A 27,358-nucleotide genomic window follows, 5' to 3' on the forward strand; every position below is an offset into this window, starting at 1 on the left:
CTGGAAACCTCTTTATGCACTTCTAGAAATAAAGGCACTGGTGCCAGGACACTGTTGCTCAGCGCGCTCCGCCCCGAGATACCAGTCATCCAGCCTTGAGCGTTTGGGACACAGTGGAGGTCTCCACTCGAGCCTGACGCTCTCAGTGGCCTGGGAAAGCATAGCCGTCAGCTCTGGGTCAGACTTGGTCAACACTACTCTCCCCAAAGGAGGCAACGCAGGTAATTTTTTAGAATGAGACAGATCACTTTGACAGAGTGTACAGGGTTAGTATTATCAGTGAATATAATATGATAATACTATTTCACTTTGAGATTGATGAAGACGACTAGCTGTCCTTTTTTTTTTCCATCACAGGTGTCACACTAAATTAACATGAACTAAGATTTATAAATGCTTTAGAAGTATTTTTACAAATGGAACCATAACTTGACTGTGCAAAGTGATCTTCTTAATGTTCCCCTATTACGCTTTTTCAGATATTGTAGAACGTAATATAGCTGTTTGTGAATGTAAAAGGTCTGCAAAGTTTCAGAGATCATGATAAATTAAGTTATTGTATGACATTTATTTGAGGAAGATGAGCAGCTGTCCCATTCAATCCAACCCTTCCCTTCCAGCTGCTACAACCACATCTGAAAGATGCCAGACAGAAACTCAAAACTCAGATAATAACAAACCACAGCTACACACAGATGCTCCCTATACTGGATGAAGCCAAATACTTTGACTTTATGACAATTATGTCATAAAGAAACCATCATTGTGAAAAAAGCCCTCCTGAATATAATACAGTTCAACACTCAATACAATTAAAATGAATTAAATACTGCCCTCTACCGGATGAAGTCATAATTACTCAAAACAGCATCAGGGACAGGGTGCTGCTGCCACATATAAAATTAACATTAATAAACAAGAAGCATATAAAATGTTTTACTGAATGACTAATAAATTGTCAGATGATCCCCTTTTTCAACATCTGTTTTTACCTCTTCAGGAATCAAGGAATCTCTTGTAAGTATTTTAAAAGTGTTAACACCATTATTCACAGAATTAGTCTGTGTACTGTAGAAATTATTGTTACTTTAATGGTTAGAAAATAGTCACACAAACTATCACATATCATTTTCGAAAGTGAAACAACCTATTGTAGCTCAGGAAGTGACCATTATCATTGTTTCCAGTGGCACTGCATCAACTTTGCCACCAAATTGTCTCCTTATTTACTCTTTATGTATACGTGCATATACGTGCATATGATGTGGACACACAAGAAAAATAATACACAAGAATTTTCTGTATTTCTGCAGGATTTTTTAAACTGTACTTCCTCTTTCGGAGCTTTATTTACAGACTGACATCTTGGCATTCTCCTTTAGAACATTCTGATATTATCTAGAAAAAATAAACTGAGTGAAGCGTAGAGGATTGTAGAGGATTCAGATGAGTCTTCTATGGCAGTATTAAACCACAGCTACACACATTAATTGTAATTAACATATTTTATCTACATACAAATAAGGAATGTTACAGCATAAGCAGTTCATCCTAATCAGAAAGTAAAATTCCATTATAGTGAAAAATGTCAAAGAAAATCTCAACAAATGGACATTTTAAATACAACTAAAATTGTTTTTAAAATAATCATATAATATAAATTCACATATACATTCCAAATAAAATAAAAATACAAAAGGTTAACTGAATAATTCATATACTTTTAATTTATATTTTTACAGTAAATGTTTCTCCTCTTCAGGTCTGCTCTTCTCTCTTCAGAAAGTCTTCTGATTATTTATGCATCCATATAGTCATTGTCTGTAACAGTTGTGGTGTGGTTGATGGAGTCTGTGTTAACAAAAGTACAAAGAGATCACTGGGTTAGTCTACTGAAGATAAAGACTGATCAAATCTAATCCTGAACACAAACTCATCAGAAACACAGTCAGGACACTCATCAGATCAGGACAAATGCGATCATGCAGTATGTATAAATGCCAAATTTGTCTTTAAAAGCATTGCATGTCAGAATGCATCTCACACCAACAAGATTTTAATTTAGAAACACCTGCAGGAAACTATATTAAGCTCTGAATGTAGGCCTAATGCATGATGCCATTACAGTCGTCAGCAAAAAGATTGAGGAAGAGAAACTCTGTTCATTCACTGGCGTCTTCAGCTCAGAAAACTAAAGCCTGCATGTTAGTCTTTGAGCTTCTTGTAAGGAAATAATGAAATAAAACACAAAGCATGCTCTTAGCACATTGTGTACGTATTTCAGTTTTAGACTTTAATCTGACTGTGTCATCAGGCCTTTCATTATATTCATTGCTGCTATAAATAAGTAAACTGTTACACACACCTTTAGCTTTGCTCCTGATGGTAGTCACGATCACTGCTGCAGTCATAATGACGAGACCAACAGCAATGAAGGAGGAAAAGCAGATGTAGAATAAAGATACTTCTTCCTTGTGATTATCCAAGACTGCAATGACAGGCAAAAATAGGTTTTAGCTTGTATGCATTAAAATATACAGTCTTATATAGACACTTACAAAGATCAGATGGATTATTATTATTGTACATTTTTAAATAGCTAATTATATGATCACCCAGCACCAGATGAGGAAGAAAGAGAGGTAGAGAGAGGAAGAAAGATACATTTTTTTCAGAATAGGAAAATGCAAAGACAGTGGCAATATTGTATCATGTAGGCAGGGATGTAACATCTAAACATCCTGTAGCAGAGATGTATTTGTTTTACCTGACTTATTGTAATTGTAGGTCTGGCTGTGCAAGTACTTGACTTCTCCATCAGAATAAATCTCATGCACACAGGTGAAGGAAGCAGGTGGACTCACAGTGACCATAAACACACATATTTTTCTATCTAAAGTAGTGCATTCTTCTATTTCTTTGGTGTAGTTCAGTTCACTCTCCACAGACAGCTCAAAAGACTGCATCTGCCAACTGCCTCTCATTTCAAACATTTGGTCAAAGATGCACAGCACTATCACACTATCATGCTCTCTCTCCTCCATCTGTCGGTACACTGTGATGTTCGGCACTGTAACATCTGAAACATCAACATGCTGGTGAAATATGAACATGTTACAAATTTCTGCAACTAAAACTGCATCAACAATATTGTGCATCTTCAACTTCTAATGTGTTGGCACTGGATATTTAAATAATATCTGCACACATCTCGATACATTACTTAGGTTAATTTAAACACCAGTCTAGCAAAAATAACTGACATAATAATATACAAAACATAATTTAATAGTAAAGTAATGTGTGTCAAAAGTAAACCAGATGATGCAGTGCCATTTTTTGAGGAAATTAATTACTGTTGCTTTTAAATTAATTCCAGTGTATTAGTTTACTAAAAGACATAAACATGATAAAGATGATAAAAACAATGAGCCAGAATCACTTTAATTTAAATTAAATTTAACATGGCAGTTGAGAAATTGGGGCTTTTTAAACTGCATTTCAAGGACTTTTAATACAGTTAGAAAATGGAGAAAATTAGAACATACTTTGTGGCTCCAACTCTCCAGAGGTGTAAGCGTGAAAGTCCTGTTCAACAAAGCCACATAAAAAGCTCATGAATCAAATGTAAAATAAATAAATAAATAAATAAAAAATCTGTGTATATATATATATATATATATATAGACTGCATAAAGTATAAACATCAAAACAAAAAATGGATTAAACTGATTGAAAACCTCTAGATTCCATGTATCCTGACATTTCTCTGGATAAAACAAATCACAATAGTTTATTTTTAATATATCATTTATTACCTGTACACATTGTGAAGTAAAACACAGGAAAAAGAAATATACTTACGAAAAGCTAACATTACAGACAGCAAAAGGACCTGAAAAAGGAGCTTCATCGTTCCTCAAACTATTGTGCTTTCTAACACAGTGTGCACTAACTCAGTTTCACTTTTCAGTTCTTCTCCTTCACATTTCCTGTATTAAAGAAGTTTAGTCCTTGTCATTTGCATAACGTTGCACGGTTTATTCATTTACTTTACATTTAAATAAGGTCTCACTGATTCATACTCACATTAATTAATTATCTTTCATAAACATTTGGTTGCCAATGAACATTTTCCCAGTCATCCCACTGGGGGAGTAAAACTCCATATTACCATAGTAGATGTTTTTCATTTCTGAGAATTAGACTTTGCAAATGCTGAAGTGTCAAAGTATCATTTTATTTAAAAAAAAAAAAAAAAAGATTTTTTTGATAAAGTCAAATCTTCAATGTGTTCCCTTCTCAATCAGTGTGTTGCCTTCTCAAAACTCACACGTTATTAAGACTTTGAATTTTTTCATTACATACAATTTGCTGCAGGCAATATTGCAGAACTGTTCCTCAGAAAATTATAGTAAACTAACATTAAAATGTCTTATGAATAGCGAGATGACAAACCACCAACAGTTTTGAACTTCTGCCCCCAGTTTCACAGACAAGGCTTAAGTCTCGTCCCAGACTAAAATGCATGTTTGAGCTGTTTTAACTGAAAGCAACTTGCTCTGACATATCTTAAAATATGTCAATGCCATCGTTTTGTCTCAAGATGCACACCAGTAATGTTTTTTTCTAAGGCATGTTTATAAAAGCTACTCAAATGTCCTAATTAAAGGGCCTAATCCTGGCTTAATCTAAGCCCTGTCTGTGAAACCAGGCCCTTGCGTATAATAGACATTTTGTACATGTTTTCTTTTTGTGTCAGGTTTGAGATGATGAATGTTGGATGTACAGTCAGCGGTTATGATGTTAGGATGTACAGCGCTGAAATGAACATGTCGAGTCACATCACAGAACAGCAGCAGGTGGCGGGATAGTCATCAACGTTCACTTTCAACTCATTTCCATACACATAGTAAACATAGGGCTTCTCTTTCCAAGTGTAGTTCACCCTTGTTATGGTAATGAGCTCGATTGTCTGCCTCTGGAACAAGGAAATATTGATATACACCAGTTTACATGACCAAATTTATTAAAATATAAATATTATAGTGCATGTAAACATTATTAAGTCTACTGTCAAAGACAGACTAATAATTACATAGCAAAAGTTTAGCATTATAATTTTTTATGTGGAAAATGTACAAATTATGCATTTATACGGTGAATAAAACATACCTGCTGTAATATACGAGAGTTCTTGGTATATTTCACCTGATGGTCCCTTATTAAACGCTCAGACGCTTGAGCAACAGAAACATCAGGGAAACCCAGCACTGGATAGACCTACAGTAAACATACAACCATATAAACAAGTTTATCAACTTAAGCCTCTTTATTATTCTTTATTAAATCTTTAACTGCCTGCAAATCTGTTCCTACCGTAATCTGGGCGTCTCTGAAGAGCTCCTTCCCTGAAACCTTTCCCAGCTTTTCCGGTCTCAGACCACTCGAATCTTGCGCTATGAAATCATCCCTCTCAGTGCTCCTGAAATGGACCAAAAAGTAGCTTTCAGAATGAGAGAGTTCACTTTGACAGAGTGTATAGGGTTAGTATTATCAGTGAATATAATATGATATTACCATTTGACTTTGAGGTTGATGTAGACGAGTAGCTGTCCCTTTCCATCACAGGTGTCACACTCGTGGAAGCCACTGCCGCTACATGAACTACATCTGAAAGGAGTCAGACAAAACACTCAGGAAACACTAAACCACCAGCTGCCCTCTACTGGATGTACTTAGAACTGTTTAAAAACTGCAGTTTATGCAGGACATAAAAAGTACTATGACAGCTTGGAGTCTGAATCAAATGTGATGAGAGTAAAAGATGCAAAATAACACACAAATAAATAGACAAAACTTTTTTTCTATTGTGACACACAACAGCAGCCATTCTGAGATGTGAACAAACATCTCAAGAGTTCTTTTGATTCTTATGAATTGGTCAAAAAGACAAGACAATATAAGTTAAGGGTGGAAAAAGAAGTTTCAAATCTAAATTTTGACAGTTTTCATATTTCAAAGTAAAAAAGACAAATTGATGTGTTGCTTTCTCAAAACTCTCTAATTTTCTCATGACATCACATATACTTCATTTTATGTTGTAGAATATTTTCAACCCTTTACATGCTGTACAGCTATTGGAATATTTCCTGTTTGCATGCATTCTGCATAATCTTAATATATTAATGCATGCACATTATTTTCCTGGAGATGCTAGCTCTATTGGCCATTCATTACTATGCATTTTATTCATTGTGGGCAGTAATTTAATCAGCTCAGGCCATGATGTTTCTTTAATGTTTGTAAAACAAGCTAAAAAAGTGGTCATTTTCAAGCTAAAACATACAGAGTTACTAGAGTACATGGAGAATGGCAGACTTACTTTTCACGTCCATTATAGTCACATTTATCACAGGACTCGTTATCAGGACGTTGACGCGAACCGTTACACTCAGAGCACACTTCCTGCATAAAGACACAAATAAAACTCTAGTTATATGTCCCATAATATGACCTCCTATAATCATGTACTCCAAAAACAACTCCAAAACAGCCTGGTATGCCAGTCAAGATGTCACTTACGCTTCCAGTTCCAGTGCAAGAAGAACAGGGGTTTTTTCCCAATCCACCGCAGGGGTCACATTTCTAGGATACAAGAAGAAACTCTTTTTAATTTTCCAGTAACTTTTCGGATATTACCTATCATGTAGTGTGTAATATAGCTGTTTGTAAATGTAAAAGGTCTGCAAAGTTTTAAAGATCAAAGGTCATGATAAATCAAGTTTTTGTCTCTCAAACCAAAGAAGCGATTCTGAACTGCCTGAAATGAGTCGTCTGTAATTCCAGTCTTACTTCCTGCATGAACCTACGTAGGTTTGTAACAAATTTGAATAATGCCAGCCTACGGTCTTCATTGGCTGCTGGGAACTATGTCAACTTTGACCCGCTCTCAAACCCTGTAGTTGTAGCTGAGGCCTTAAAGAGTTTGGTTTGTGTTGTCGACATGAATTTGCACTGCGAAAGAAAATTCTCTTTGCATGCACTTCTAAAGGAAGTAAAACTTGGGTAAAACTGACTCCATCATTACTGTTCGTATCACTGTATCAAGGGCTGAGGAAGCCTCCGCAGCCGAAATTCAGATATGATAGTGGAAGTTTTGTTTCTGACACGATCAAACCTTGATTGAGGAACTGTAGGGCACTCTAATATTCTCCTTGTGCTCAGTAAAGTAGGACGGAGGTTGAGCTGCAATCTCCCACGGTCCAGGAGCACGCTGAATCCCGGCATCGACGCGCTGCCCTGCAAAAGAGTTATACAAATATTTAGCCAGGGAACAAGGTTTAGATTGTAAAACTAATAATTTAAACAAAATTTAATTGCACAAAACCTGTTGCTACACTGTTTTGAGTGTTTTAGCTCATTACTAGGGTGTTATGGGTGGTTGCTTACTGGCCCAAGTCAAAAATGCCCATCCCACAGTTTCTATAGTCTCTAGAATCTAGGGCTGCCCCCTAATATTTGACTAACCGTTAGTCGACGAGAAGAGGCTTTAGTCATCCAAAATTTTATTAGTCATAGGAAAAAAAATCTACAGCAAGTGGCGAAATCACACAGTCTGTGACGGACAGATCATTAACAGCTGGTCTATGTGGTAAATACAGTATATTGGGCAGGACATCCAAACATTCGCCTATCATTCATCAACCTCAAATATGGCTTATCATCTCAAGCATGTAAATAGTAGCAACTTTACATGGCCGCTCGCTTTAACCTTAATCTAGAAAAACGTGGGCTATTCAAGTGTATGAAAGCTGAGTAGTAGCACGCTCACTGCATGACAGCTAACATGGAGGCGCCGGTGTGATCACTTGCACTTAAAATACTCAATTTTTGGTCATACAGATAAGAGTAATACATCTTTTGAATCTGTGAAATGATAGGTGAATAACACTGATGCAGAAGCACCAATCTCTGGTTGTACGCATAAACTTTACATAAACTGTAAACTTTTCCCTCAAATCTGATTGGTTGATTGGAATGTTGAAAATCAAATCAGGTTCAGGGAGGTATTTATACCAAATCATTTTGATGACAGACATTGGCTCAGGCATTTCAGAATGATCAAACAAACATCTGAGATGCTGTGTGATGAGATTGGTTCCCTGGTTAGTCCAGTTATCCAATCACATCCTCTGTTGAGGGAAAGTCACATGAGTTTTTTGTTGTGCACCAAGGGATTTATTTAGTAAATGTGTTTCTAACTTTGTTTATGTGCATGTCTCCATGTTTGTTTGTTTGTTTTTTTTTACCTATTTTTAGAATTTATGCACATCTTAGTGTTACTATCCAGCATTGTTTTATATGATAACCCAAATTTCACATAAAATAGGTTGAATGGAAACAGCTTATGATATTCTGTCCCTATATAGTCCCTCCTTTGTAAGTCCAAGGGATTTTTCTTTCACAGTTTTTTTTTCCATTTTCTAATAGCACAGATCTCCTCAATAAGCTGCACAATTTGAGATATCAATCATATGTGTATATCACAAAAAGCACAGGATAGTTTAATACATAGAGGGCTGTTTAAATCTCTAATCCCGAATATTATCAATAGTGATGGTGATGCTTGCCTAAATAATCAAGCACCACTAATGATAGACTCGTTTGACTTTTGGTACCTGTGTAAGGCTCCTGACACAATTTAGTAGATCTGTACTCTGTGAACGTCTCCAAACGATACTGAGAACAGAAGCAGAACAAAAAGCCAGACCTCAGATGAATATTGCTAACCACATTCAGCTCTATAAAGCCAAAACAACATCAGATTTATGCTACTTATACACTGATTGATAGTATCACTAAGCTCAAAATGGAAATGATTTATTGTAGGTCTCACCCTGTAGGTGTTAAAGGACTCCATGTTGGTTATAACTCCATCTCTGACGGGGGCAGAACTATAGCAGCACTTGCTGGAGACGTAATCTTCAAAAGCTGCACGCGCTCTTCCCTCTGAGATGGAAGGAATGTTGTTGCTAAAAAGAAATTATTAATAGACATGCATGTTGAATTACGCGCATTATGAACATGCTACAGGAGTCAGTTTGAGAAATGAAGACATCTGAAGCACAGAGACCTCTGGGTTATGATTAGTCTCTTTAATCTATAAAAAGTACTTTAATTCATTTTCAGTATTTAACTGCACTGGCACTTTCAGATGAGAACAAAATTTTAACTGAATCTAGCTGGATAATGACACTATTGTCTTCTGTAGAGCTGCTTATAGCTAAAATAAACTTGCTTCATAATTGATGAATTTTGCACCATTAGGGCCGGTTCACACAGAACACGGTTTTGATATTAAAATTGCGAGACGTGGGTCAGTGGAAGGAAACTTCCACTTCAACTTTGCCTCATTGAATCAATTTCCTGTTATCGCTGTAAAGCTGCTTTTAAACAATCTGAATTGTATAAAGCACTATATAAATAAAGTTGACTTGATTTGACAATCTGTAGTGTCTTAAAGCACTACTTGACTTAAACTATAGGCTTACAGAGGAAAAAAAAAAAACATACTGCCATTCTGGATGGCTGGAGGCTTGCTCAGGCACAGGCATCGGCACAGAGGGCATTGGAGGTGGAAGATACGCACCTGTTACAAGAGGAACACATCAGAGACATTCACAAGAGACCAGTGTTTAGCAACACATTCAACTTCCAAATTCTGTTATTTTATGCCAAAATCTAGACGCTATACCACTGCAACCATGAAAGTCAGCACATCATCACCTTACAAACATGATTAGATAAAAATAAATAAATAAATAAATAAAACACTAAAGGTTGCATCTACTTGGATCCATGAGACCCTGCAATTCATATTTTTCTAATAATTAATAATTTATTAAAAGAACATATACACTATCTTTCAAAAGTTTGGGGTCAGTAAGATTTTCTGTTCTTTGGAACTTTCTGTTCTTTTGGAACAAAAATATTAAGCAGCACAACTGTTTTCAACATTGATAATAATCAGAAATGTTTCTTGAGCAGAAAATCCTCATATTAGAATGATTTCTGAAGGATCATGTGACACTGAAGACTGGAGTAATGATGCTAAAAATTCAGCTTTGCATCACAGGAATAAATTACATTTTTAAATATATTCAAATAGAAAACAGTTGTTTGAAATTGTAATAATATTTCACAATATTACTGTTTTTAACAGTATTTTTGATCAAATAAACGCAGCCTCGATGAGCAGAAAAAAACATAAATCTTACTCACCCCCAGTTTTTTTAATGTTAGTGTATGCTCCTATCATATATCATCCTTTTTAAGATACAGGACATTATCTTAAAAAGGAAGTTATATGATAGGAGCCCTATTAATTCATGCAGTAATAATGATATATGACCTACTAATATAAAAATATATAAAGTATATAATATTGTTTTGTGCTTCTTACCACCTCCGCCGACGGCAATTCCCTCATATCCCAGGATGCTGTCAAACATGCTTGCAAGAAATAGATTACAACAAAATAAGACAACTTGCTTAACATCATGAATTATATATTGTAACTGAATTTAAGCTAATCAAAAGCAAATATTGGTAGTTTAATTTGAATGATCTGAAAGTTCTCTCAGTAAATCAGATCTGCAACAGCTGAAAAAAAAAAGCACATTCAGAAATAGGATATTTTTTGCATATGCTAAATATAGCTTAAAATAATTGTTTATATAGCAATTTATTTACATTATTCATTGCATGCTATCATTTATTTATAAATTATTAGCCAAATATGCTTTTTTAACAGAAATAATCAAAGACTTACCTTCTTCTCAGAGCTTCTGTTCAAATCAGAGTAGACAGATGAAGATTATATAGCTGTACAGAAGCACGTTCGGACACTTATGAGTTATGATTGGAAGATGTTTCCGTGCGGTGTAGTCTAATGGTTAAAGAAGTTGAAAACACAAATTGGTGGTTTAAAGCCCACCTCCATATGACCACAGTGCCCTTCGTTTCAATAAAAACAAGTCAAATGGAAAAACTGATCACCATAATAGTAACTTCATACAAAATTATGAAGTAAAATGATAAACAACTATTTACAGTTGATTTGCAGATTTTTAATGTAATCTGATTTAACCAAACATTCGCTGATATATGCAACTCGTGCAAGTAGTGATCAATGAAGTGAAACATCTGAATAAATGGTGCATGAATGTTGAAAGGAAATATGCTGTTATGATACAACATATTGCAAATAATCTTTAATTATATGTCTGTTAGCTTTGTTTTTTCCTGGTCATTTTGAGACCACAGCCGCAGCTTTCTCTTGTAGAGACAATGGCACACAGAAGTGAAGATGGTAGGAAATGGATGCTGATGGATGTATTGGTAATTAATAAAACAGAGAAACATTTATAAGAAAAAAAAAATGTAAAAAATGTCTTTTTTGTAATAAAGTGTGTTGAGTGTAATATTTATATGGGTCATTCCATGTCAAATTAAAGTGTTAGTTCACCCAAAAATTAAAATTCTGTCATTTATTACTCACCCTCTTGTCGTTCTACACCCTTAAGACCTTCGTTCATCTTCAGAACACAAATTAAGATATTTTTGATGAAGTCCGATGGCCTCCATGGACAGCAAGATAATTAACACTTTCAGATGCCCAGGAAGCTACTAAAGATGTATTTAAAACAGTTCATGTGACTACAGTGGTTCAACCTTAATGTTATGAAGAGACGAGAATACTTTTTGTGTGCCAAAAAAAACAAAATAACGACTTTATTCAACAATATCTAGTGATGGGCGATTTCAAAACACTGCTTCATGAAGCGTCGAAGCTTTATGAATCTTTTGTTTCGAATCAGTGGTTCGGAGCATGTATCAAACTGCCAAAGTCACGCCCCCCAGTGAAATTTCGAAACACTTATGACGTAACAAAGCCTTGTTTACTGAAATCACATGACTTTGGCTGTTTGATACACGCTCTGAACCACTGATTCGAAACAAAGATTTGTAAAGCTTCATGAAGCAGTGTTTTGAAATCGCCCATCACTAGATATTATTTAATAAAGTCGTTATTTGTTTTTTTGGCGTACAAAAAGTATTCTCGTCACTTCATAACATTAAGGTTGAACCACTGTAGTCACATTTACTGCTTTAAAAACGTCTTTAGTAGCTTTCTGGGCATCTGACTGTGTTAATTATCTTGCTGTCAATGCAGGCCTCACTGAGCCATCAGATTTCATCAAAAATATCTTAATTTGTGTTCCGAAGATGAATGAAGGTCTAACGGGTGTGGAAAGTCATGAGGGTGAGTAAATAATGACAGAATTTTTGGGAGAACTAACCCTTTAACCAAATCAAACCAACTTTCCTTGCTCAAATTTTTCAATATATGCCAATGCTGACAGTTCAAAAATGGCAAAAAGCACTTCTTGTGTTTTTTTCCCTCAAGTTTTCATGCCTGTAACTCAAGGTATTAAAGATATCTTATTAGTTTCTGGTTCTTAAACTTTCCTTTTGGTATATTCATTTTATAGGCCCTCGATGGTTCAGTCCCAGAGATATGGACATGTTAATGTGTTAATAAAATTTTCTTTTGATACTTCAGCTGATACTTATTGCATTTACTGCATTAAACAAAATCAAAAATTTGAGCCGGGGAACTCTGGTTGAGTTGACGTGTAATGACCTATATATAATAGAACAGCTAGTTGTTGCTCTTCAGTTTTTTTTTTTTTTGTTGTTGTTTTTACGTCTTCAGTACATCCGTCAACTTTGGTTTGTGGTTATTTTATATGGAAATTTAGTTCAAGATCACCAATGAGTAGGTATTTGTGACCACATAACCACAGGCTTGCCACTGCCTTTTTTCCATTAAACAATAGCCAACATACCACACACGCAAACAATCCAGCAAAAAAGATACAAAACCATACTGAAAATGTCAGTAAATTTATTTATTTTTTTAAATCATGGACATTATTAGTTCTAGTGAGTTTGGTTTTAGTATGTTTGGCACAGTTTTAAAAAAGCATATCAATCTTAGTGTAACAACTTTTTATCTTTCACTTCTTAGCTCACACACATTAAAAAATTATTATCCAGACAGTATTCCATTGTTCTCAACAAGCGTGCATGAGAATGAAGATATTACTAAGCTTAAAATGAAAAGGTGTGTTTATGAATTTCATAGAGTCACATTTTATCCATTTTGGGCAAACAAAAAATGTAAATATAATATTTACATATCAAAATATCACTAACAAAACAACTATTTAATCATCAATGAACTATTTAATGACAGTGACACCAGGTCAAATAAAAATCTGAACTGATCTGATCTGATAAAGTCCTTAATATTGAGCTCCAAATGTCTAGTCGTACTTTAACACATATTAATTATGACTCAGTACAAAAAAAAAAAACATTAAAAAAAAAACCTTTTGGTGACATGATTCTTTCTCAACTCACAGTTTATTATATCGTTATTATAGATTTACGACAGGCTATATTGCAGATTGTACAATACACGTTATCTAAAAAGTGCATTAATCTAAGAGAGGTTTAGTAATTCACATTTGGTCAGATTGACACAGATGACCAAAAATTTTACAAAAATCTACATAGACAGAATCTGCGTAATCAATGACCTATTGTTTTGTGTCTGTCAACTACTGATGTATATTTTCCTATACATCCCACAATCATTACATTTGTTCATATTAATGGATATATAGCGTTTATATTGGACTTATACTGCATATCAGGTCAGGTGTATCAGATGTTACATGACAGAACAGCAGCAGGTGGCAGGATAGTCATCAGCGTTCACTTTAAACTCATTTCCATACACATAGTAAACATGGGAATTTCCTTTCCACATGTAGCTCACTTTAGTTATGGGAATGAGCTCAATCGTCTGCCTCTGGAACAGGACAGATGAAATTACAGAATGAATGATTCAAGATTAAGCATAATGATTCTCTCTATTTACAGACAAACTCATATACAGTTGCATGAAAAAGTATGGGAACCACTTGCAGAATCTGTGAAAATGTGAATAATTTTAACAAAATAAGAGAGATCATACAAAATGCATGTTATTTATTATGTAGTACTGTCTTGAGTCAGATATTTTACATAAAAAGATGTTTACATATAGTCCACAAGACAAAAAAAAAAATAGCTGAATTTATTAAAATAACCCCGTTCAAAAGTTTGGGAACCATTACCTGGATGATCTACGACTGTTTGTTTGTTTTGTGATGGTTGTTCATGAGTCTCTTGTTTGTTCTGAGCAGTTAAACTGAGCTCTGTTCTTCAGAAAAATCCTCCAGGTCCTGCAGATTCTTCAGTTTTTCAGCATCTTTTGCATATTTGAACCCTTTCCAGCAGTGACTGAATGATTTTGAGATCCGTCTTTTCACACCGAGGACAATTGAGGGACTCAAACACAACTATTAAAAAAAGTTTCAAACATATGAATTTGAATATCAAGGTAAATTGTACTTAATTTGTCTTCTAGGAAACATGCAAGTATCTTCTTTTGCTTCAAAATAAGAAAAATTTGGACATCTTCATCCTGTTCAAAAGTTTTCACTCCCCGACTCTTAATGCATCGTGTTTCCTTCTGAAGCATCAGTGAATGTTTGAACCTTTTTTTAATAGTTGTGTTTGAGTCCCTCAATTGTCCTCTGTATGATTTTGAGATCCATCTTTTCACACAGTCACTGCTGGAAAGGGTACAAATATGCAAAAAATCCTTGAAAACTGAAGAATCTGCAGGACCTGGAGGATTTTTCTGAAGAACATTAGGCAGTTTAACTGCTCAGAACAAACAAGGGACTCATTAACAACCTTCACATTGTGAATTATATGTAAACATCTTTTATGTAAAATATCTTACTCAGGACAGTACTAAATAAAAAATAACATGCATTTTGTATGATTCCTCTTATTTTGTTAAAATTATTCACATTTTCACAGATTCTGCAAGTGGTTCACATACTTTTTCATGCAACTGTAGTAAAGTTTGTGCATTACATTTTTTAGTATTAAAACATACAAATTATAGTTAGAAATAATGAATAAAAAGTCATATGATAAACAAGAACAATATAAAAAAAAAAGTCTGGAAGCACACAAACACAGCTGTACCTGTTGTAATATGCGGGAGGTTTGGGCGTATTTCACCTGATGCTCTCTTACTAAGCGCTCAGAAGCTTGTGCAACAGAAACATCAGGGAAGCCCATCACTGGATACACCTACAGTAAACATACACACATCTGATGAACTTTTTTGGCTCTTTCTTTTTACTGCTCATTATATGTACACTACAGTCTGTGCTTACCATATACTGGGCGTTTTTGAAGAGTTCCTTTCCTGTAACGTTCTCCAGCTTTTCCACTTGTAGACCACTCAAATGTTGCGCTACGTAATCATCCTTCTCAGTGCTCCTGAAATAGTAAAATAAATAGCTTCCAGAATTAGACAACTTAGTTTGAAAGACTTATGAATATTATGAAATAATCAATAACATTGACTTGATTTTTAAATTCAAAGAAAATATATGTGGGAAAAATGACTTCAATGTAAATCTATGCTGTTGTTTTTTTTGCCCAGTATGATCGATTAGTAAAGTAACAGCACACCTCTCCTCAACAAACTGCTTGATTTATGTCTGTAGCACAACCAGTGAGGAGTGAGTTAACCCAAAGACTATGGATATAAAAAGACGCTGCACTCCAATTACTTATGAATGAGAGAAACTGTAACTTGCAATGTGCAGAATATGTCCCGCCTTCTAAATAAAAGAGCCAATCGCTGGTTGGTAAAGTCATTGCGTCAATGCAGCTGCTGTTACAAGCTCCTGTTCCCACAGAAACCGGAGACTCGTGCTTAGGACACCACATGTGCAATGGCTGGTCTAGCTTGAAAAATAAGCTTTTTGAGCACTAGAAACAACATTTATGGGATTTCAGGCCTCAAATAGATTGAATGGTCTTGGATGCCCAAAATAGCTGCCCGGAGGTGTTGCAAATATGGTTGCCAAGTGAACAGACTTTTCTTGAAAGTTAACCCTTTAGTTAACCTTATGTCTGAGCATACTATGTAGTAATAGACATGCTTGCCTTAGCAAACACTAATGTTAAATCATGTAGATCATACCATTTAACAATGAGGTTGATGAAGACGAGCAGCTGTCTCTTTCCACGGCAGGTGTCACACTGGCAAGAGCCGCTGCCGCTACATGAACTACAGCTGAAAGACACCAGACAACACTAAGAAAACACCAAACCACAGCTACTCACTGAAACCCCCTGAAGGATTTCATCAGAATTCAGTCCATAGTAGCTAAAATAAAATATATTTTTTATTTAAATAATAAACTAAAATATAAAATAATAAAGTAAATAAAGACTTACTTTTCACGTCCGCGCCCATTACAATGCGAGCAGCGGTCATCAGTCTGACGGTAACCAGAACCGTTACACACCCAACAGACTTTCTGCACATGGACAACAATAAAGGACAAACAGTTCATACATTTGGTTAACTTACATCATATGAACTGAATGAAAACCATTATGTGAGCGCATTTCCAATACAATTAAATGTGGATTCTTCTCCAGGCACCATATAAAGGAGTACTTTTATAAAATGCAACTATATTTTCCTCTATGAAAATACTTTTGAGAACAATTAAATTCTTGTCATGCAGCTGATTCAGTCTGTGCTAGTCAAAAATGACTTACGTTTCCAGCTCCAGCACAGGTGGTACAGGGGTTTCTTCCCATTCCAAGACACAAGTGACAGTTCTAGGGTACAAAAGCAGAATTTAATATGATCTGACTGGTTGAATACAAGCATTATTGGGATGTTTACCTGCATCAGGAAACCAAAAAGCACTTGTACTTTTTATTATTTGTCCCATTCATTTTTCCCATAGGGATTTTTAAAAAGTCTTTCCAGCTATGCGGTGAATCGCAACATTTGATTTGAAGCAAGGTACAAGACTGTGAACCCAACAGCTTTAAAAAAGGAAAGAACTACAATCCCATAAAGTATTGTGAACGACATAATCGAATAAATACAAACCATCGATTTAAAAATGTGATTTTATATACATACATATACTTATATATATATATATAATATAGACAAAAACTTAAGTAGTTTGACTGACTTTTACGTCATTCGCAGTACTTCATGGGAGTGGACTGTTCTTTTAGTTTGATTTGCTTGCTCGATTCTCTGATTGGTGGAGTCTGTGCAGAATCACGGGTAATGTAGTTCTTCACCAGGGATTCTGCTGTTAAACATGCTTATTTTAAAAGTAAGTTAAAGTTATGCAGGCTGATGGCTTCAACAAATGCATATACCATCGATTAGCAACCTTGTAGCTCAAAGTAGGTCTGTCTTTAAAAGGTTTATAAGTTATCATTTAAAATATCCACCTTTTTCCTGAAGGCGGAAGTCTTGCTCGACTCATAGCAGAATTATCCTTTACATTTCCGGTCACCGGTGTTTCTAGTCAAATAGCATATCTTCCGAGCTGATAATGTAATGTTAAACCGATGAAAATGGTTTTAAAAAGCACATGACTTCATAGTACCATCACTTACAGTGTCACAATGACTGTCTTTTGTCAGCGCCTCACCCATCAAAAGTAAATAAGTGCGTAGATGACATGAAGCTGCCCGAAGTTAGCTACATTGAAAACAGATGGCCACTCCTTCATACAGATGGCCACTCCTTCATACAGCACCCGATTGAACTCAAAATGATAAGAGTGCACATATACCTTTTATGGGGAGTATTTTAGCTTAAGTGCTGCAAGCCATGCTCATTTTCTCTTGTCAGTCTTTGACATTAAATTGCAAGGCATATGGTGCCGTATACAGACATTCTTTTCAGATTTGCTGGTGCTTTAGTTTATTGCTGTTGTTGTGGCAGTCAACAACAGCACAGCTTAACCCTAAGTGCATTTTAATTATTAGTAATGTTCACAAAGTTTCTGTTCATTTAATTCAGGAGATCGGAACAGAATAGCATTCAGACTAAAGAATCCATCATGGCGGTGCTCATTGTTTGCTCAGGAAAAAGGTGGATAGGGAAAATGAAAGGGATTTTTACTTAGCTCTACAAACAGAACAATTTAAATTAAAGTGATCTTGTGTTCTTCTGGAAGATTAAATAAAATGCTGCCAATCTGACTGTTGATGTTTCACGCAGAAATGCTCTGATGCAGTGTGTGTTGAATGAGACTTGCTCTCTTAGTTTGGTGGATCTTGTGGTTAAAGGTCAAACCTTGACTGAGGAAGTGTAGGGCACTTTAATGGTCTGCTTGTGCTCTTGAAAGAAGGCCGGTGGTTGAGTTGCAATCTGCCACGGTCCTGGAGCAGGTTGAACACCAGCATCCACAGGCTGCCCTGAGAGAGAAGGACACAGAATGAATCAGTTTGTTTATTTCCAAGAGCCACGGTTTATGAGGTATTGAAGCATATGAGCTGAAGATAGAGACATTTTACCTACTTGGTTTAAAGAAAGTTAAAAAATGAAAGGGGAAGTGGACATTTTTACAATGTGACCTAATGAAACCAAAAGCTCATTGCCCAGCATTTGTATCAACATGAAAGTGAACTCTGTTAGATTTACATATGTGAGATCGGATTTACATCATTCATCCTGTTTTGTGGAGACCAATTTATGTGAGCAATTGTAAATGGAGCCAAAAGACAGCAATTTGATCAAGATGCATGAAGTGTAAAAAGGCCCAGTATGACTTCTGGGTACCTGTGTAAGGCTCCTGACACCATTCAGTAGATCTGGACTCCATGAACGTCTCCAAACGATACTGTGAACAGAATAAGCAGACGCATATGAATAAACCATCCAGAGCAATTTTTGTCCCATGAACCACAAAGAACATCAACATTTTGTAGGTCTAAAAAAAAAAAAAAAAAAAAAACTCTACTAGTTGCTACTTTTCTTACCCACATACTGGAGAAGATGCTCATAATGATTTATCATAGGTCTCACCCTGTAGGTGTTAAAGGACTCCATGTTGGTTATAACTCCTTCCTTGACAGGGGCAGAACTATAGCAGCACTTGCTGGAGACGTACGTTGAGAAAGCTTCACGTGCTCTGTCCTCTGAGATGGATGGTATACTGATATAATTGAGAAAGGATCAAGATGTGGGTGACCTTTGCAAATGTTCAACAGGATGTGTTGTACAGTTAGTATTTGTCAATCTTGGTCCTGGAACACCCCACCATGACATTTTTTATGTGTTTTACTAAGCTGACACACCCAAGTCAGGTCAAAGTGCACACTAATGAGTTAATAAGGTGAATCAGCAGATGTGCTAGATAAAGCTTTCAAACTTTTTAAAACCAATAATCGCCAAATATGATGCGAGGGGAATATATAAGCAGATATATATTTTCATGTACTATGGCCTATTTATATTGTCTGAGGGAAAAAGTGTGATGTTATAAAAACATGTTGCATTGCTAAATTAAATCTTTTTTTTTTATTGTTATTGTACTGTCAAAACTAAATTGTTTTAAATTCAATTCTAATTTGTTTGCATAGTACAGTAAATAAATAATTGATAACCAATTGATAAAAATTGTGATTAAAATGTAAAATGTGATTTAAACAAAAAAAACACAAAAAAAAAAAACAGGTTTGTTGTGCTTGATTGTAGGGCTGCACAATTTGGCACAAAAATCTAGATTTTATTAATTATAGATTATAAAATATAATTAATATTTATTTAAATAATAATATAAATTATGTTTTATATAAATATAAAATTATTATTATTTTTTATTATTATTATTATTATTACTACTAAATAAAAATATTATTGATTTTTCGCTGTAAAAAAATATTACAAGAATGGGAAGGCAGAATGTAAATGAACACAGCGAGTGCCGTGCTTCTCTCTGAAACACACAGCACATACATTGTTATATTAAATTAAATCACAGCCTTTGCATGTTGTTTTTTTTTTTTCAATTAATCATTTAGCCCTAGTTTGAGACCCCCAAAGAGGTATAGGACACACCTAAACTGTGAGAAATGAAGACTGCACATCTATACAATGATTGCATATTGTAGGCGGGTGACCGTACAGTGTTAATGATTCATTGCGTGCATTGTGTGTTTTCTGGGTAAAGAGAAAAGCTCTTACTGCCAGTCTGGTTGGCTGGGGGCTTGATCAGGCACAGGCATCGGTACAGACGGCATTGGAGGAGGAAGATAACCACCTGTGAAAAGAGACGCATCAGTAATAAATCTAGGGATTTATGATCATGTGTTTTTGTGCTCTGAACACTACGAGGTCTATTGGTGCATTTGAGCCCTCCTGGGAAGTTCACATTTCAAATGCATTAAAATAACTTCGGTTGGAGCAAGATAGTGATGTACCTTTTCTTTTCTACAAAATGATGAATAAAGAATGTGCATCTGGTTTGTTTTTACTCAATTTATGAAGGCGCTGTAAATTAAATTGTAATATATTCTATCGTACTGTAATTGTACAATATTTTGGTATTTTGAACTTGTACATTAAAAAAAACGATTTCATTCATTATAAAAAATTTAACGCTGCATCCATTGCATCTCACTGACCCCCAATTCAGAAAGAGTTTTCTACTCTTAATTACGACTTTTGACATTCACGTGCCTTCAATTCGTACATACGATCTTTCCGACATGACGTGAACAACGTGAATTTTTGAAGTGGACTGCTATGTGATTAAAGTCGAGTCGACTAATTGCTGATGACATCATTATATTGCAATTTCGGCATATTAGAGTACATGTGTGCACATTTTAAAATAAAATATTATTTGCAAATAGCTTAAATTGATTACTTCATAACTAAAATCAGACCTAGAACTTCCTTAATTCCCCTTTAATTAATTAATTCCTTTATTATTTAATAATAAATATTAAGCTCCCCCAAGGGCACAAAAGTGAAACTCCGCCTATGCTGGTTGCCTAGTAACGTTTGTGAATGACATTTACGGATATTACTTCATGATGTAGACAACGAATCAGTTCTCTTGCCGCTACAAACAAGAATTTTGGAAGGAAAAGTCTAAATATAAATAGAATCAGTATATAAAATGCCTAATATTAAAGATGAACGAGAAACAGCGAGTGCTCTTTGCCATCGCGGCTATTTAACTTGTGTCGCCAGAAATCACCAGCTCTCTATAGAGACAGAGCGACATGCGCCATAATCTGAAAACCACGCCCACCGGGTGGGGCAATCCAACCCTCCAACGACTTTGTATTGCATGAAGCTGACTCCTTTTCATTTCTGACTTATAACAAAAACAGAACAATGTCTAAAAGCTGCTATGTGACAAGGTGTACAGAAAACAAGCTAAAACACCCAAAACTAAGGTTTTAGAAGCTGTCGACCTCTCAAAAAAAAGAGAGTTTAAGGACACAAAAGTGGATACTGAGGCATATTGAGTTTCAGGATCCCACAATTTACCCATTCTTCCTGCTGATGCCTCACATCTTATTGCCTGTATCCACTTTTGTCTCCTTAAAGGCTGGCTTTTACGGTTCAGTAGCTTATAAAACTTCTGGGCTTTTTAGCTTGTTTCCTGTACACTCTGTGACACAGCAGCTTTTAGGCATTGTTCTGTCTTTTGTTAGAAGCAAGAAATGACAAGGAGGCAGCCTCATTCAATACAAAGTCAATGGAGAGGGTTGGATGTGGGCGTGTAGGCGTGGCCTAAATATGTCTTTATAGAAGTGAATGGGATTCTGTTGCTTTGTCAAAATCATATGATCAGCAACTAGGCAGAGCATTAAAGTCGACTAGACAACTAGTCGGTGCAACCCCTTGGATGCGAACATTTGCTCATGTTGAAGCATTTCCATTAGCTGCTTTGCTTTTAAAGACATATTTTGCATGCTTCTTACCTCCTCCACCGGCCACTGTTCCTTCATATCCAGGGACTGTATCAAACATGTTTGCCGGAGGAGCGGAAGGTCCATGGGTGCTTGCCGCAGGTGGGGCTGCCATGGCTGAATGACCTTCAAACAAACCATTTAGGGAAGTTACCCAGTGGTTTTTCCCTCCAAAAAAGACCACTGCTAAAATTCTGTTACAAATATCACTATATAAACATTTTTTCTATAGCCTACATTTTTTTTTCTGTGCTTTTTTCTATTGCACAGCTTTCTGAAATATTTGATTCTGATCGGTCAATCACAGCAGAACTGAAATATCTTTGTAAAAAGTCTATAAATAGCCAGTTAATAATAGTCTTCAGCTGCATAGCCAAGGAAGCTATTGAAAATGTTACGAAAGTCTGCACCAAACAATAGTTAGAGACTTACTTTAACTTGAAGAACTGATTATTGTTGTTGTTAAGACTCCTGAAGCCAGTGTTTTCCCTCGTAGTGAGCAGCGTGCAAACTAATGCATAGGGGTGTAGGTCTTGAGTACTTATTTGTAAAGGAATGTACGGTTTACATACGAGAGCTGCTGCTATTGGATGGTGTTGAATAGAGGAGTGGGTGGATTACATTAGATTAGATTGTAATGAGATATACTCAGTAGGCTAGTTGTAACAAGCGTTATCAGATGTACCATATGATTATTTACCATAGTACTACCAGTATTTACCAGATAGTAAAACGCTCACTTAGGCTAGAACAAGCAGCACACAAACACAAGACGCATTCACTCTAGATAGAGCGCAAAGAAAGACGAAATGCAAATGAATAACCGCTAAGCGCTGGATCTTCTTGAGAAATGTTCTTTTAAAATAACAATTTTAACTTGACACGGCACATTAAAAACACGACGCTGAGTGATTAACTCCCGTAAGGCAGTCGTACGAAATATGTGGCGCGCTTATTATGATATCTACGGTAATCTTCCAGAAGAAAAAAGACGGGTTTTGAGGCGTTTTTCAACGTGTCTAAACTCTTCAGCAACACCGGACTATCAAATAACATGAAAGCCTTTAATGTTTTTCTTAAGAAAAAAAAAAAAGAGATTTCTCAAGAATTGCACTTAAGAATATTCTTACGAACTTTACATTTATTAATTAATCTTAAAGGCACAATATGTAAGATTTTGGATTAAAATATCCAAAACCCACTAGAACAGTGTTATATATTTAACTTGTGTACTTACATTATCCCAGATGTTTCCAATAACGTTTAAATCCAGAGAAATAAGCAATTTTAACCAGGACACGGACTATGTCCGTGCGTCGCCTATCAATGACATCATACCTGCGTTACCCTCGATTTCCGGTTTTATTTTGTAGAAACCATGGAAACACCAAAGACGCTTTAACATATTATATATTTTATTAGACAAGGGAACAACTATTTGGATACATTTATAGACAATAAACCAATCATTGTTGTTTAGTCTTATTGTTTGAATCTTGTTTTCTTGATTATATTAATAAGATATTCTAAGCTTACTGCAGTGTGCAACAAGTGTCTCACAGCAGCCGCCGAGCTAACGCACAGAGTAACGTTACTATAACATAATTTTAACACACTGAAATGTATCTAATATGATAAAACAGCACTGTGTTACCCCACATACGCTTGACTGGAAGAAGCAGAAGCGGCATAATAAAAGTTCTCGAGCTGCCATGTGTCGCACTCTCATTAGCAATCACTCCAGCGGCCTCGTTCAGCTCCCACAGCACTCAGCCCTGCTCTGCTTCATACTACAGTAACGTTAATAATCTCATCCATGAACATGATTTCTGCCCGAGTCCTGTTGGATTGTTTTCCCCTGCTGTGAGGTGAAGACGACATCTCCCATGATTCCGCGCTCAATCTCGGCGTCATCAAGCTACGCCTTTGTTTTGAATAGGCGACCACTAGCAGAGAAAATTTACATATTGTGCCTTTAAGAATTTTCTTAACTTCTTTCAAGAAGATTTTCTGGTACTTTGATATATACCGTGGTACTGATATTCATATTCCATGGCATTTATATGCGTTGCAGACACTTTCAAGAATATCATGATACTACCACAGAACCATGTCCAAAAAAAGCAGCACAATAATGTTATTTTTTTAAGTGCCATAATCATGATAAAATGGTTCGTCAAAGAACACCATCCTTTTTGTAATATACAAAATAGGCCTACACTTCTTTTACAATGTTTTCACAATTTTAATTAGTTGTTTATACAATAAAACAGTGGTAACTTGGTATAAGTAACACTTTTGAATATTTACTTTGTGGATTGTGATTTTACAGTCGCAATAAAGGTACTGTGGTACAGTAATGGTATAAGATGGATAGTATTTGGAATTTTACAATTATATAGGCTACACTAACAAAAAGTGCAGTTTTTTTTTTTTTTTTTTTTTTTAATTTACCATAGTGGGAAGTACATTGGAGTACCATATTGCCATGGGACACCATCACTGTACCATGGTAAAAATGTTTGTTTTGTAAGTATAGTGACTATTTTTGTGGATACTTGCATTACCATTGTGCAGTTTTGTAATGCATACCACATGCTAGTATAGCGTACTATACTTTACAAGGCAGTCATGGGGTGTTATCATGTGGAAATCTGAGATTGCGTAACAACAAACTCTTACCTGGTACTGGTAATCCATACCCCGGGTTAACTGTGCCGTAAGTAGCTCCATAGTCGCTTCAGAATAAGTTTAATGAAGTCAGTTTGTGCACTTTTTGAAACAGAAACAATGTAAATACTGATTACGAAGACTTTTTAAATCTTACCTCACGATCGGTCTCTCCATTTTGGAAACGCAGTGAGAAATAGCAAGAGTTCCTGAAATGTTTAACAGTTTCCTCTTGCTTTACGCATCATGTGATTGTGTCATTTCCTTAATTATTTCATTACAAGTATACCAGAGGTCAACAATAGGCCATTGCTCAGTTTACACAGTCGTTCATTGTCTATAAAAGTAGTAAACCTCGCTATATTGGAGTCGTAGCGCATGCTACAAGAGCAAAGTGCAGTTTCGATTTTGCTGAGTTGTGTGGGTTTCATACGAACTTTGACTCAACTTTTGCGTTTCCCGAGAGACATTGCAAACTTCACAAAACAATCAAAAGTTTTGAGAGCGAAAATTCCTCTGGGGAACACAAAAGCACTGAAATATAAGTTTTCCTCCCATTTGATATTATTTTCCCCATATGTTTTCACCATGTCCCCTTAGGGACTTCGTAGTTTCATACTGACGCTAAATGCATGCACTACTAAATCCACCTGCTGATTGTTGAATATAAAGATGAGGGGTCGAAAAGAAAAGTGCAGTTTACTTCAGACGAGGAGTCGCTGCTTAGAAAGGTTTGTGGACAATACTTCATCCACCCCACGCAAACAACTTCAGACTGCAATTATCAGCAGGCGATCATTTTCTTTCTCCTCAAGAGTCCATCATTGCACACTTTTTTCATATAACAGCGTTTCACAACTCACTTTACGTCAGCTAAGAACATGGTGGGAGAAACGAAGCTTTTCAAAGCTTCGAATCAATTGAACCAATTGTTTTGCAAAATGATTCACTGTTTCGAAGCGTTCGAAACGCCACACGCTGGTGACCCCTGCTGGTCAGAACAGTGTAAATGCAACAAAAACTCGGGCCAAACATGCATAAAAACACCTTTTACAAACCCATTGCAAATGTTTTATTGAAAGTAAAATCTATCAAATGCAATTAATTAATCATCTAATAAGATTAAACATCAAGTGTCTGTATAATATGTGTTCTTTTATCAATTTTCAGGGCTTGTTTTGTTTGTTCCAAGGATGGCTCAGCTAAACAGGCCAATAAGAGACTATTAACTACTATTATTCCTTTTCATTATGCTAATGTCTAATTAAAACGTCTACAAATATATAAAACTGATCAGAGATCAGGTAAAAACCATAGACACTTGTTCAATGTTTCGCCACTGGGGGGCGATCTCAGTGAATCCGCATGATTCATTGGGTTCACGTCGCCCCCCAGCGGTGAACCATTGAAATTTCGAAACGTTTTGAAACAGTTATGACGTAACGAAGCCTCGTTTTTCTGAAATCACGTGACAGTTTGATAGACGCTCCGAATCACTGATTCGAAACAAAAGATTCATAAAGGTTTCGAAGCTTCATAAAGAAGTGTTTCTAAGGAACAATAAGGATATTCTCTACAAAAATAAGTCACTTTTCTTTGACAACTGGTTCAAAAATGACCTCCTGTTAGTTGGACAGCTTTTTAATTCACAGGGCAGACTTTATAACTATTCAGATTTTTTACAGAAATATAAAATTCCTATAACTACTAGTGAATACGCTATTGTTTTCAATGCTATTCCTTCTGGTGTGTCTTTTATGTTGCAAGGTTCTACATTTCCATGGGCATGTACTCACTCTTTGAACCTAGCTGACACAATGATCAGAAATGTGTGCTTTTCTGTAGAGCAACATAAAAATAATTCTAAAATCAGAGCTCTCTTCCAGAGAGAGTTAATGACAATTCCTTATATAATACCATATTGGAATAATATTGTAGAGAATTTACCGTGGGAGAAAGTGTGGTCCTTGTCGCATAAGTATCTGCTTACTAATAAAGTAAAAGAAATAACATTTAAATTAATTCACAAATGTTACCCGACCAAAGCCTTTCTTAAGAAATATAAGTCAGATATTGAAGTGAATTGTTCTTTTTGTCACTCTGCTGAGGAAGATTTCATTCACTTGTTTTGGCAATGTACCCACACAGAGAAATTTTGGTCAGATGTGTTATTATTTATCCAATCATACTTTATAAGTGACTTTTCTTTCTGTTTTAAAGATGTTTTCTTTGGATTGTTCGACTACTCTAAAGAGAATATAGGGAAATATTACATAATTAATTTGTGTTTCCTACTGGCTAAATTTCACATACATAAACAAAAATTTACTGGCTCTAAACCTCTCTTTTATCTATTCAGAGATGATCTAGACAGGTATATCGAAACTATCCAATGCTCTATTAATCCCAAAGCTATGAAAACTGTTTCTCTTTATTCATCCTTTTTGTCCTCTTAAGGTTCACATAGCCTATATTGCATTGTTGTTGTTTTATTACCCTGGCAACTTATCTGTGTTTATGTATTTCTTTTTTTTTTTTTATTTCTTTTTTTATTAAACAATAAGTGTTTCTAAATCGCCCATCACTTAACAGTCTGTTCTTTATATTCTGCTAAACTTGTTCAGGTTACAATGAATACTTAATCCAAAAATAAATAATCATTTTCAAATTAATATAATTTACTCAGTAACTTTTAATAGTGACTTGACTTAAATGTCAGTCT

General features: G+C 35.5%; 2 protein-coding genes across 3 annotated transcripts; both read right to left on the minus strand.

Annotated features, from left to right (window-relative positions):
- Window positions 1-1,754: 1,754 nt before the first annotated feature.
- LOC127517064 (protein SSUH2 homolog) lies at window positions 1,755-11,854 on the minus strand. Its single transcript, XM_051902164.1, has 16 exons — window positions 10,466-11,854; window positions 9,577-9,652; window positions 8,900-9,035; window positions 8,682-8,742; window positions 7,181-7,302; window positions 6,586-6,648; window positions 6,386-6,468; window positions 5,581-5,673; window positions 5,380-5,485; window positions 5,176-5,283; window positions 3,865-4,981; window positions 3,741-3,769; window positions 3,549-3,588; window positions 2,768-3,079; window positions 2,366-2,488; window positions 1,755-1,851 (listed from the first exon to the last, which is right to left on the minus strand). The coding sequence occupies exons 1-11, from the start codon at window positions 10,512-10,514 to the stop codon at window positions 4,841-4,843; spliced, it is 1,038 nt and encodes a 345-aa protein (XP_051758124.1). The 5' UTR covers window positions 10,515-11,854; the 3' UTR covers window positions 1,755-1,851; window positions 2,366-2,488; window positions 2,768-3,079; window positions 3,549-3,588; window positions 3,741-3,769; window positions 3,865-4,840.
- A 1,102-nt stretch (window positions 11,855-12,956) lies between these two features.
- On the minus strand, window positions 12,957-25,507 carry LOC127517063 (protein SSUH2 homolog). Of its 2 annotated transcripts, XM_051902162.1 has the most exons (14): window positions 25,340-25,507; window positions 24,794-24,845; window positions 24,649-24,704; window positions 21,979-22,092; window positions 20,225-20,300; window positions 19,064-19,193; window positions 18,818-18,878; window positions 18,332-18,453; window positions 16,777-16,839; window positions 16,447-16,529; window positions 16,190-16,282; window positions 15,372-15,477; window positions 15,178-15,285; window positions 12,957-13,945 (listed from the first exon to the last, which is right to left on the minus strand). In XM_051902162.1, the coding sequence occupies exons 2-14, from the start codon at window positions 24,811-24,813 to the stop codon at window positions 13,805-13,807; spliced, it is 1,173 nt and encodes a 390-aa protein (XP_051758122.1). In that variant the 5' UTR covers window positions 24,814-24,845; window positions 25,340-25,507; the 3' UTR covers window positions 12,957-13,804. The 2 variants fall into 2 exon arrangements, with proteins under 2 accessions (XP_051758122.1, XP_051758123.1); XM_051902163.1 differs by lacking the exons at window positions 24,649-24,704; window positions 24,794-24,845; window positions 25,340-25,507 and adding an exon at window positions 22,399-23,912.
- Between the last annotated feature and the right edge of the window lie 1,851 nt (window positions 25,508-27,358).

This window comes from Ctenopharyngodon idella, chromosome 8, assembly GCF_019924925.1.
Source record: "Ctenopharyngodon idella isolate HZGC_01 chromosome 8, HZGC01, whole genome shotgun sequence".
NCBI classification, from domain to species: Eukaryota; Metazoa; Chordata; class Actinopteri; order Cypriniformes; family Xenocyprididae; genus Ctenopharyngodon; species Ctenopharyngodon idella.

Bases quoted from the DNA above. Each gene is read 5' to 3' on its own strand.
- LOC127517063 (XM_051902162.1), bottom strand. From the start codon at position 24,813: ATGGAGAGACCGATCGTGAG. The intron at 22,093-24,648 runs GTAAGAGTTTGT...GTTTGTTTGAAG, and splicing joins GTATGGATTACCAGTACCAG to GTCATTCAGCCATGGCAGCC. The intron at 13,946-15,177 runs GTACAGCTGTGT...GTCCTGTTCCAG, and splicing joins CCTCCCGCATATTACAACAG to AGGCAGACGATTGAGCTCAT.
- LOC127517064 (XM_051902164.1), bottom strand. From the start codon at position 10,514: ATGTTTGACAGCATCCTGGGATATGAGGGAATTGCCGTCGGCGGAGGT. The intron at 8,743-8,899 runs GTGAGACCTACA...TTCTGTTCTCAG, and splicing joins AGTCCTTTAACACCTACAGG to TATCGTTTGGAGACGTTCAC. The intron at 5,674-6,385 runs GTAAGTCTGCCA...GACTCCTTTCAG, and splicing joins GACTATAATGGACGTGAAAA to ATGTAGTTCATGTAGCGGCA.